Here is an 11956-nt window from a genome sequence, read left to right on the forward strand (position 1 = left end):
CTCACTATAATCAATGGGGGTGTGCATGAGAAGGTCAGAGTGGAGGTGTGAGTGTGATCTAAACTGTGGCAAAAGCCTCAGACCAAACCTGCCCAAAATGGAGCTGAGTCTAGATTCCTGGCAGAAACTTTAGGGGAAAATAATTTTAAAGACCCTTAAATCAAACCTGTATGTCCAAAGTGAGGGAACGTCATGAGCAATTACTGTTCTGCTGAATTGGAGGGATTCTTACTGGTGTGTCCTTTGTGACTTCCTTAGTACTACCGAGCACCTGAGCCGCAGTCCCGCTCCCACTGAGGGATCTGGGTCTATTCCTTTGCATGGTGCAGTTCGGACCCCCAGTCTTGGAACCAGGGATGTGTTTGGCCGGGCCATAGGAAGGGCCATTTCAGCCCAGTCTGCCTTGCTCAGGCGAGGAGCCCCGCTCCCGGCAGTCAGGCAGTACCTGCTGACACACAGGTGCTCTGTTTTTTTAGTATGTACTGGGCTGGCGACCTTTTACCTCAAATTCGAGGACCGAGAAATTATTTTGTTTAATTCTTGGGGAAAGTGCAATAACACCTCAGACTTGCCTTGGAAGTTTAACTAGAAACAAACCTCATCAAAATACCTCCTCGGGAGCTGAGAAACCTCAGACAGGCAATCCCTCTAGTCTTTATTTTAAAGTACATGGACGGCTAAATCCTTGCACTTGCTGGGTTAAAAAGGCAGTGAGAACCCATTTCCCGCACTTCAGCTGTCCAAGGCAGGGGTCGGTGTGTTTGGCCTTTGCGGGGCAGTTTTGTTGCCGCGGAAGGCGCAGGAGGGCCGGGGCGGTGCCGGGCGGCGGCCAGGCTGCATTCAGCACTTTTCCCGCGATGACAGTTCCCTCTCGCCCCGCCGAGCCGAAGTCCGGCGGCTGTGACCCGGCGGTGTCCCCCGTCCGCATCCCCGTCCCGCCCGTCCGTCCTCTGGCCCCGCCGCGGCCGGCAGTCGCTGTGTCAGCGCCCGGCGGAGAAACGAGCTCATGGGTGGGTTTTGTACAAGCGCTCGGGGGGAACAGCCTTGGGACTCATCGCACCAAGGGTACTGATGTGCTCCGATGTGTGATCTTCACCCCGGTAATCACCGGCCCCGTGTCTGCCCCACTGGAAACACGCGTCTGACTACTCATGGGTGCGTCAGGAGCGTTGCAATACGGGGCAGAGCGACGCAGCCTCAGGATCTGACTTGGCTCCCTCTCTGCCCGCCCTTGCAACTGTGACTGGGGTATCGATCAGTAATTCCTGACGAAGGAAATGTTTCCTGTGACTCTTCAAAAGTTAATGCGGCAGAAGTACCCAGGGTTTAAAAAGCAGACTGTGCCTGCCGCTTTACAGAAACGTGGAGGTTTTGCCTTGCAGCGCTTGGGCAGGAACGTTATGCCACTGATATTGTGGTGTCGCTTCCGTCGTGCGGGAATTAAAGTCAAACAACGGCAGCTTCATTCGTTTATTCGCAATAACTAAACCAAAACCAAACATAATTAACAAAACAAACAATAAATAGATAAAACCAAATAACCCCGAAGAAATCACCCAGGGTGAATCCTCACACTTCCTTTTCTCCAAGCGAGACCCAGTACAGGGATGCGTCTGTCCGCAGAGTGTGTGCATGCCCCGGCGGGCGGGCCGTGCCGGGCGACTGTCTCTGGGACTGGGACGGAGGAGTGGAGCTGCCCATTCTGCTTCCACAGGCTGCACCGGGTCCCACAGTGACACCTTACACCGTGTGCACCTAGTTCTAGGGGAATTGCCGAGGTAAATACCCCAGGGGACGCGGCGGAAGCAGTGGAAAGGCACTGCGCACCCTGTTTGCAGCTGAAGCTCCCCGTCACGCTTTGCTGTCTCTCCCACAGAAGACAGTTCAAGGACATGGGTCGTGGAGGATCGAAGTACAAATACGCGCGGGTTTCCCTGGCCGCGATGGTGCTAAGGGCGGAGGGAAGGGAACAGCCCGCAGGGACGGCCCTGGCTCCCACATCAAGCCGCTTTCCATCTGGGATTCTTCTGAGGTGTGTAAGCGCCTCGGGGGCGAGCACAGCCCGGCTGCCCCGAAGGGAGCCGGGGCGGCGAGAGGAGGGCCAGGCTGGATCCCCGCCGGCCCGGCTCGCCCACACCCTCGGCCCAGAGCTGCCGTCCGGGGGCTTGCGATGGCGAGCAGCGGGCTCCGGCGGCCTGGGGAAGGGCCGGGGGCGCCGGGGCTGGGTGGCATCCCAGGTGCCCCACTCAGAGGTGAGGGGCTCGCTGCAAATGTCATCAGGACCTCGCCGCCGAGCCCGGCGCGTTTCAGCCACATATGGTGGGTGGATTTAGGTGTCAAAAGCCGGCGAATTAGAAATGGTAATTGTCCGTCATTATGGGTGAAACGCGATCTATCACAACAACTGGAACATGTCTGGGCGCTAGCAAAAATAATTTGAATGATTAGCGATCATTATGGATGTCAAGCCGCGTCCATTAAGTTGTATGAAGAAATTATCCTTGACGTGCGAAATCAAACTACAAATACACAGGCTTGGCATTGAGAAGACCCTCCCCGCCGGGCCGCGGGAGGCCGGGAGCAGCCCCGAGGGGCGCTGGCAGGGCCCGGGAGAGGCGCTGGGACTGCTGCGCTGCCGGGGCCGGGCCGCCGGGAGCTCCCGCCCCGTGACGAGAGATCTGCCGCGAGCTCGCATGGCCCTGCTCATGGCGAGGGGACAGGGGACAGGCGACAGGCCCTCGATCAGTCAGAGCAGGTTTTGCAGGGAGTGGGAGGCAAGAAGCAGCGAGCCGGCCGGGATGAGGCAGCGATGGGAAGGTGTCCCGAGAAGCCAGCAGGCACCTCCCGGAGGTGCAGGAGAGAAAAGCCGGGGACAATATGGAATATTCTTCTGGAATATGCCTTCTGTCAGGCACACGCTGCATCCCCTGCAGCTGCTCTTGTCCTTGGCGTGAGGGAATGTCCCGGGACCCGCTCCCCCGGTGCCGCACGGGTGCAGCAGCCCCGGCCCCTCCGCGTTCTGCAGCCCTCGGCCGCCACCCCCGGTTAACCCCATCCACGCCTGCCTGGACGAGGGCTTTGCCACCCCACTGAAAACAATATTCTTCCCGAGGGGAAATCGGTTTACAAGTAGTTTCTATGTTGCAAATCTTGCATTATCTTCCAAGATAAAAATGCCGGGGTTTTCCTTTTAAAGTTCACCCCGTACAGAGGGCTTGCCATAGGTTTTTTCCTTGCACCTTCGTTTCTATTCCTTTTTAGTGAAATAATTTGTTCGCAAAAACGAAGTGGTTATTTCAGTGTCTTTTGGAGGTATGTTGGGCAAAGCTATGTTATTGTGTTCCCACGAGCCATGACCTAACATGGACACCTAAACACAACTTTCCAGTGGCCGCAAATATGCGCAGCAAGAAGCAAAAGCTCTCCTCGAAGACCGAGGAAGCCCGTCTGCTTTTTCCAGACATTTTTTTTTAATCCGGGAAGTTAGTAAAATTTCAGACAAATTAAAGGAACCATCACAGTTGCTCGACAAAATCATAGTCCGCACCCTTGCAGAGGGGGATATATAACCAGCGAATGAGCACGTGTATTCTTTTCTTACTCGTGTCGCTGGGAAAATGTAGTGCGTTCATAGAAGTTCCCCCTTTGCCACCATTTTTCATTCTTAACTCTTAAAATAAAGATAACTGAGAACCGTCTATTATTATTATTTTTATTAATAATAAGCCAAGTAAAGACTATTTGTCTTATGTGGTCATTTTGAAGTACTGTGCCACCCTGCAGAACAGAGTAGCAATGCCGCCACCTCGGTGATTCTGCTCACAACACGAAGGAAAAAACGTCCCCGTGGCTTTCCGGGGGTCTCTTCAGAGCTGCCACCCCACCACCCCCTGCCACCGCCCGGTATCGCCTAAAGCAGAGTACCTAAAGGCAAGTCCCAAACATGACCTGTCCCTCGCTTTCGCCTCCTGAACAGAGGGGTCCAGCACAAACCCCGCCACCGAGTCCTAGCTGTGCCGACAACCCGGCAGAACCGCCTTCCTCCCTCCCCTTCCAGCCTATCCAGCTTTATTCGTACACTTTGCAAATCTGTATTATTCCCGAACAAGCCAAAAATAATATCAATCCTCTCCATGCGCATTTCATCCCTAATTATCACTCGAGTCCTTTGCGACACAAAGCGTTTCTCTGGCCACTTTAAGCGCGGCGCAGATCCGTGGGCAGTGATTTATCCCGACCCGGGAGACAAGCGGCGGGGTTTTCGCCGTCGGACGACTTCAACGGAGAGCGGATCACCGATACCGAGCGGGGTTTTCAGACCACCGGGGCCAACAGGGAGAGTCGGGCTCTGAAGCAGCAGGCAGAGGTGTTTTTCAGGTGTTTTTCGCTTGCAGGATTTGCTTCCCCCGCAGAGCAGTTTAGGAAACAACGCCGTAACCCGCGTCCCCGCCCCGAGCAGCCGCTCCTGTCCCGTGAGTGTTCTCCCCAGCCCCCGGCCGCCGGAGCCCCTGCTCGCACGCCGATACCCTCCAGACACGGAAGGTTGAAAATCAGACCCGTCTTTTCCTTTCCAGCCGTTTTATGGCTTTCTACCATTCTTTTTCGGTGTGGAAGCATTGCTTTATTTGTCAATCAGCCATGCATGAAAAGGCTGCGTGTGGCCTTCCTAACCTCCCATGCTTATTTGCTTTTTTCCTTCCTTTTTTTTTAATAAAGAAAAAATGTTTAAAATGCCTACGAGCATTTAAACCTGTATCATCATCATCATCATCATCATCTATGTCCCAACTCTGGTGGGAAGGACATCTTTCACCACTTCTGGTAGCTACTTGCACCCCTCTGAAGACATCAGGTAGTCCCTGCAGGTCGCCTTCTGCATCCCTTTCTGACTCTCCCAACTCCAAGCCACTGCTCCGGAAGAGACTTCCCTGGCTAGTTTCTGTTTCACCAGAGGATGTGTTGCTGGCTGCCACCCGTGTCCCTCGGCAGCCCAAGCCGTGGCCTCTTTACGACCGAGTCAGATTTTAGGCAAGAAGCCACAGGCGCACCTGAGAACCACAAAACTCCTTAACCTGCAGTTCTGCAGCCACTACTCCCCACTCTCTTTTTTTTTTTTTTTTTTTTTGAGGATCACTCTGACTATCATCAGCATCTCTTAGGATGCCAAACACCTCTAGCGGCTCTGGAATGGGGCAACAGGCCTGGGGAAACACTGGAGCAAGAGCTGGGGATGGTTCTTCAACCACCCCAAGTGCCTCGGACCAAGGATCCAAACCCCCCATCCTCTGCTAGGGTTTTCCTCTGTTGGCCGTAGGACCTGTCTAGGAGCGAGCCAGGGAGGTGTCTGCGGCTGTGGGTGGAGGGCAGCCCTCGTCCCTGGCCCGCCCCAGTCACCACAATACCCCTTCCTAGGCCTGCCCGGGCGTGAACTCGCCCTCTCTGTCCGCTCCACCCCTCCCTTAAAAAAAACCAAAACAAAACAAAAAGAAAAAAAAAACAACGAACAAAACCCAAAACAAAACAAAAAACCCACACCACAAATATTAAACGTGTTCTAGGAAAATGGCAAGCCCCACCTGCGGGTAGGAGTCCGCCTTCTCCCGTGGTCCCTCGGCAAGGAACCGGCCAGCCGCGGTGCGGAGCCGCCCCGGTGCGGGGCAGTGCGGCTGCCGGGGCGCAGAGCGGTGCGGGGGTCCCGCAGGGGGCAGCTCCAGCGGGCTGGGAAGCTCCTGCTGGCCCACCGGCGAGTCTGCTCGCCCCCGGAAGAGGGAGTGCTGCCCTGTCCCGGAGCGGTTGGAAACGCGTTATTTGCTCCCTGCTTCACCTTGCTCTCCGGTTAATCACGTTGTTCCCCGCAGCAGCGGGCAACGAGAAGGAACAGTCCACTTTCTTGCGGCTTTCGGAAAGGTTGGGAGAGGTAATATCCCCGATTATGTGGTCGGGACAAAAAAGACCTGCCCTTAATTTTTCCCATCACCTCGGGAAAAGCCAGGCTGCTCGATGGGGACACTACTTGAAGCGCCCTGGATCTCCAGAGGCCGCGGGGTCTGGCTTTCCGGCCGTCCGGAGGAGCACCCCCGTCCTTATGTTCGTAGCCGCCCCAGAGGAGCGGCTGCCCCGGTGGTTTGGTGCTGCAGACGCGGGAGAGCCGCTGGAAAAGCGGCCGGGATTCCCCGCGCTCGGGCCGCGTCGCCGTCCCACTGACAGGAGAAGCGGAGCGGAAAAAAGCCTGCCAAGGCCTGCCGGGGAGAGGCCCTTAACCTCGGGCCACCTTTGGCCCCTGCTCCCTGGAGCCCCTGGGAGGCTGGGCAGGTGCTGCACTGCCGGGGGGGCTGCCCGTGCCCCGCTATCTTCTGCTGCTTCTCCTCCTCCCGGGAAAGTGTCGCTGATTTCTACCTGAGTGTGTTTGTGTGTGTGTACGTGTGGAGAGGGGGCAAATCAACGTGGCTTCCTGTTTTATCATCCTGCGAGCGAGCGGGAGGTAGCTAAATATAGGCAGCCTCCCGGCTGCAGAGTTGGACTCTGCGCCTGTGCGACTGTTTAATACACAAACACAAGCGCCAATGGAGACATATGCAAAGATATACACAATTTACATTACATTTCAACAATCGAATTTCTTGGAGCTGCGGTATTTCCCCCCTCTCCCCCTTGTCTTTGAAAGAATATTTTTTTTTTTTTAAGACTAGAGATTGCCCATGGTCAGATGGAAAATGATTCCCACGGCCCCTGTACGAGTCGGGGTTTGTGAGAGAGGCCGAAATCGGGCCTCTCAGCGTTGGGGAAAATTACTTTTATATAGCAGACGTGTATGTGCTGATGAGCTGAATGTGTGTTTGAGGGTGTGTGAAGAGAGCATGTTAGAGCCCAGGTTTTGCTGATGACTTCAACACCGAAAATACAGAATAATTCCTTTGGCCCCTATACAGTTACACGCATTACTGGGGATTTTGCCATTAAGAAAATAAAAAGCACGCATAGAGTTTGTTTTATATTTCAAAAATCAAAATTATAAAGAAAAACAAGACTAGAAAAGCCTCAAATTCCAGAAATAAACACATTAAATTATTGATTAAATTTTCCCAACATCAGATACTGACGTTTATCAAATATCGGATTTTATCAACGTCAAAAAGAAAATACTGTCGGTGCATAAATGTTCGATATTAAAACACCAGTACTAAAACTCCACTCCGATCAGCTTTTGTAGCAACTTCGATCTCGAGTAAAATGCACGTTGGTTTTACCTGGTTCATAGGGAAATAGTTTGACACTTTATTCTGAATCTGTTACCCAGTGTTACTACCCAAGGAATCTCTAATAACCATCGCTTCCCTTTGATATCAGGAGGTTCCCTAGAGCACTACATCCATTAGCAAGCACGCATCGAAATAATACAACACGGTGATCTAAGGGGAAAAAAATTAGGCTTAGAAATAGCCCGCTCCCTCGAACAGGGGGCCCGATAACAACCACAGCCGGCTTAGCCGAAAGCCACCCCCGCCGGGGACAAAACCCCAGCTGGTGTGAACTGAGATTCCATCGAACCTGAGAGGGGAGTCAGCGGCTCGGTGTCTTGTACGGGGCTGCAGGCAGAAAAGCGTCCCCAGAGGCCAGGAAAAAGCAAACCGCGGGGCAGCAGTGGCACCTCTTTACCTCCCTAAGTGCACGGGGGTCCAGATTCTGCCGTCCACAAGTTTCTTTTTTCCAGGAAGACGGGTGTTGGGAATGTCGGAAGGAAATAGTTACAAAAAAAAGAAGAAAGAGACAGGAGCTTCAGGATCGGGCCAAATAAATGTCGGTCCTCCCGTACCTGCCAAGGAACTGCTACATCTGGAGCACTCCTTTCGGCAGCAGGACCGCTCGGCAGAGCAGAACCAAACCTAAAGCATTTCCCCCAGTGTCACGACGGCCGTCGGCTTTGGGAACAGAGAATTCGTCCCCAGCCCGAGCTGGGGCAGCCCAAGGGCAGCCACTGCCACCGAGCGTTGCTGGAGGTGCCAGCCCGGGGACACCCAATCTGCGGAGTGCCCGAGGCTGGGGAAAGCGAAATGACAGCAAGGGAAGGCCGGAGCGAGGGGCTGACGGGGAAACAGCCCGGTTGCATCTTGGGGCGGTTTGCAAGCATAGCGGCCGGGAAAACGATGGGGCAGCAGGGGCTTCCTGCAAGCCACTCCGTACCCGAGAGCCGCAGCGAAAGCCCATGAGAACCAGCGGGAATGGAAAGAAGCCGGCGGTGAAGAATCAGCGGCGCCCAGGCAACGAGACCGTCTGCCAGCATGGTCCGAGCAGGGCTCCATCGGCAGAGAAATAACCGCAGCCATCACCGGATCCGGTCCCTCCCAACGCCACTGCCCGGCCCCGGCCCCCCGGGTGAGGCTGCCCACCCCCCGTCAGCCTGCCCTCCCCTTCGGGCAGCGCTGGCCTCGGCGGAGATGCCCCAGGACAGCAGCCGATGGCGGGGAAGAGCTGCCAGCACCGCGCCGAGGGCCCGGGCTCGCAGCAGAGGCTTGGAGAAGATTCAGTCCAAGGCGGGAGGCTGCCCCAAGCGGCTGTCGCGGCTGTGTCGGGATACAGACGGCCTGGGCAGTTTTGTCGAGGTCGCCGAAGCCCCCTCTTGCATCCCAGTCCCGAGCTCTGAGCAGTTTCGTCGGGGCGCTGAAGCCCCCGGTCTCTCTGCCAGGCTCCGGCAGAGAGAAAATAACCAACACTCCCCCGACACCCGCACTTCCCCAGGATCCGCCAAGGTATTAAACGGGCACGGCCCGCGGTAGAGGGGCTGCAGCCTGCACGGTGAGGCCGCCATCGACCGGGAAAAGCAGTTCGAGGTCTCAGTGGTTCCTCCAGCTGCACCGCATCCTCACTGCCACCAGCACCCGTAAACTCAGCCAGTGATCCCGGCTCTCCGGCGGATCGTTCCATCCGGGACAGGCATTACCAAAGAAATGATTAAGGCTCCCGGTCAGAGCTCCTGGGTCCCCTCCGCCTCCCACAGAAGGAAAGGGCATCAGCGCTGACTGGTGCAGCCCGACAAGGTGGCCCAGATCCCCGCCAAGCCCCACGATCCTCACTGTGCAAGTGGGAAAAGAAGGGATGTGGTCTGAGCTACGGCCTGAGGTCTGCTGCAGGGAAAAAAATATCACTGGGGAAATCAATGTCTGCTCTCAGGAACGACACAAGCAGCAGAGGTAAGTGTTAAACTAAAGTTTATAAATTAAAAAAAAAACCAAACATCAAAACAAGTACAGCGGGTAGCTTACAAACATTCACAATCATTTGAAGTAAATAATCTAGTTGAGTGCACAGTGCCATTAAAAGAGAAATGGAGGGGAGGGGTAAAAAGAAGAGGAAAAAAAAAAAAGAAACTAGTTACCTTGGAAGAAAGAGACTGTAATTACACTGCTGAGCAGATGAGAAATCCCCACCCCTGGAGGAGAGCTCTGCAGAAGAATTGTAAAAGGCACTGACGGTATTAAAGTTTCTTGTTACATCAATTTCTTAAAAAGCCTGACTAGAAATATTCACATTGAATATAAAAATAGCAACAACTTTAATACATCTGGAAAGTGCGAAAAATCCATAACTCCTCCCTCCCTGAACACGGAAAGATCTCAGGAAGAAAGGGAAAACAAGAAGTCAGGAGTTTCGATATGAAGTCTCACCCTTTTCTGACATATATATCCTTTGCCAGGGATCATGGAGTACAGGAATTACATGGGTAATAAGAGCAGGGGGACCTGAAAGAGGCTTCCATACATTCAGCACCATACAAGGCACACTCAGTTTGCAACAAGTTGGAAGACCAAGGACTCAAGACGACAGAAAAAAATCTTCCTTACAATCCACTGAGGGAGTCCTTGATCTCCTCTTTTGAACTGCATTTGGTTTTTCAGGTTGTACTTTTTTTCCTCTCCTTTGTTTTCTCTCTCTTTTTCTCCACACAAGATCGAGTCTCTACCGATCCAAAGCAAAATAAACAAACAAAAACTACACCAAATACACCGACAACATGGATACCATGAACAAGTTGTGCCGAATCGCGAGAGTCCTCGGCTGGCGGGATGGGGACGGGGTGAGGGTCAGGGTGGGGGTGGCCAAGAAGTCCTACGTTGAAAGAGGAGAGGGTGAGGAACCATCCAAAAATATTAATAATAAAAATAACAATAAAATAATAATAATAATAAATACTGTCCGAGGCACTGAGAGCTGCAGCTGGGGCTCTGAACTTGAGAAGCTGAACGGATGGACTGATGGATGGTGGGGTGGCAGAGGGAAGATGGGTTTCCTGGCCGCCAGTGTGTATGGTGGGGGTGTCGCGGCCGGGCGGGTGTGTATGTGTGCCTCTCACTGGGTGCCAGCGGCTGCGGCGCAGGTGGACAGAGCCCACCCGGGAAGGCAGTAGTAGGGGTAGTAGTAAGACGGCTGGAGGGAGAGCAGCGAGGGCGGCCGCAGCACCTCGCCAGGGTGGTACTGTCTCTGGTCGTCGCGCACCAGCACCTTGACGGCCACCTTCTTGGCGGCGGGAGCGGCGGCCAGGAGGTCGGCGGCCATCTGCCGCCGCTTGGTCTTGTAGCGCCGGTTCTGAAACCAGATCTTCACCTGCGTCTCGGTGAGCTTCAACGAGGCGGCCAGGTCGGCCCGCTCGGGCCCCGACAAGTAGCGCTGGTGGTTGAAGCGCCGCTCCAGCTCGAAGACCTGCGCGTGGGAAAAGGCTGCGCGAGAGCGCTTCTTCCGCGGCTTCGGAGCCGCAGCCGCCTCCTCCTCTCCCGGCAGCAGATTCCCGCACTTGCCCGCTCCGTCCTCTTCCTCCGGAGGGCTGCGATCTGCGGGCAGGGCGAGAGCACGGCGGTCAGGGCAGGCAGGCACCGGGACAGCGGCATCCCCGCTCCTCGCGGGGTCCGCACCCGCGCACGGGCGGCCAGGCAAGCTCCCTGCGGCCGGTCCTCAGGACGGGACGAGCGGAGAGCCCGACAAGCCGCTGCCCGCCCCGTCGTAGGGACAGCCGCCGCCGGCAGCCGGGGCTTCTCGCTCTCCTTTAAGCGCCGGGCGCCCTGGCGGGCTGCGGGCTCAGCCTGGCCAAAGGCCCTCCCCGATCCGCCCTCCCTCGCCCCGCGGGACGCGTCCCGGGCTTTTTCTCCCTCCCCCGGCACAACCGAGCCTGTCGCACGATTATTTCCCGTTCCTAGCCCTCCGGGGCTCTCCCGCTCTCCTCGCGCGGGTGCGGAGAAGCCGCCTTCGGGGCCGCCCCTACCTGATACGGCGGCCGACATCTCGCTGTCGCTGAGGCCGGTGGGGTCCCGCTCCGCCGCCTCCGGGGGCTGCGCCTCCTCCTCCGCCGGTCGCCCCCCGCCCGTGGCTTCTGCGGGACGGGCGCTGCCGCCGGCTCCCTCCTCCTCGGAGCGCCGCTCGCCCTCGGGGTCCTCGCTGAGCGCGGAGTCCGAGTCCCAGCCCGCCGGCGTCCGCAGGGCCGGGGCGCGGGCGGCGGGGAGCGGCGGGTCCTCGGCGGCGCCGCACAGCCGCCAGCCGCCGGCAGCCCCCGGGGGCGGCGGCCGTCCCGCCGCGTGGCGGGCGCGCTCCTCCTTCTTGTTGAGGATGGCTTGGATGGAAAAAGGCGTCAGGGCGTTGCCGCCGCGGACGGACATGGCCCGGCGACGGGCAAGTCCCGCGGACGAGCAGCGGACCGCGCCGCGCCTTCAGCTGGGCGACCGCATCGCCGGCCGCCGCCGCGCCGGTGCCGGGCCCTGTTCTGCCGCCGGGAGGGCGGGCGCCAGCGGGAGCAGCCTCTCTGCGCCACTGCCGGCCCGCCCGCCCATAGGGCCGGGGCCACCGGGGCCACCGCGCTGCGCCGGGCGCCGCCGCGGGTCCCTGGCGGCACGGGCGCTGCCTCCGCCCCGCTCTGTCCCGCCCCCGCCCGCCCTCCGCTTTTTCTGCCGGCGGCGCTGCCATCCCTCACGGC

The 11956-nt window shown here is 56.9% G+C and overlaps 1 protein-coding gene across 1 annotated transcript; it reads right to left on the reverse strand.

Annotated features, from left to right (window-relative positions):
* Positions 1–10344: 10344 nt before the first annotated feature.
* NKX3-2 (NK3 homeobox 2) lies at positions 10345–11642 on the reverse strand. The gene is made up of 2 exons (XM_062493595.1): positions 11252–11642; positions 10345–10823 (listed from the first exon to the last, which is right to left on the reverse strand). The coding sequence occupies exons 1-2, from the start codon at positions 11640–11642 to the stop codon at positions 10345–10347; spliced, it is 870 nt and encodes a 289-aa protein (XP_062349579.1).
* Positions 11643–11956: the final 314 nt, after the last annotated feature.

Source organism: Cinclus cinclus, chromosome 5 (genome assembly GCF_963662255.1).
Source record: "Cinclus cinclus chromosome 5, bCinCin1.1, whole genome shotgun sequence".
NCBI lineage: Eukaryota > Metazoa > Chordata > Aves > Passeriformes > Cinclidae > Cinclus > Cinclus cinclus.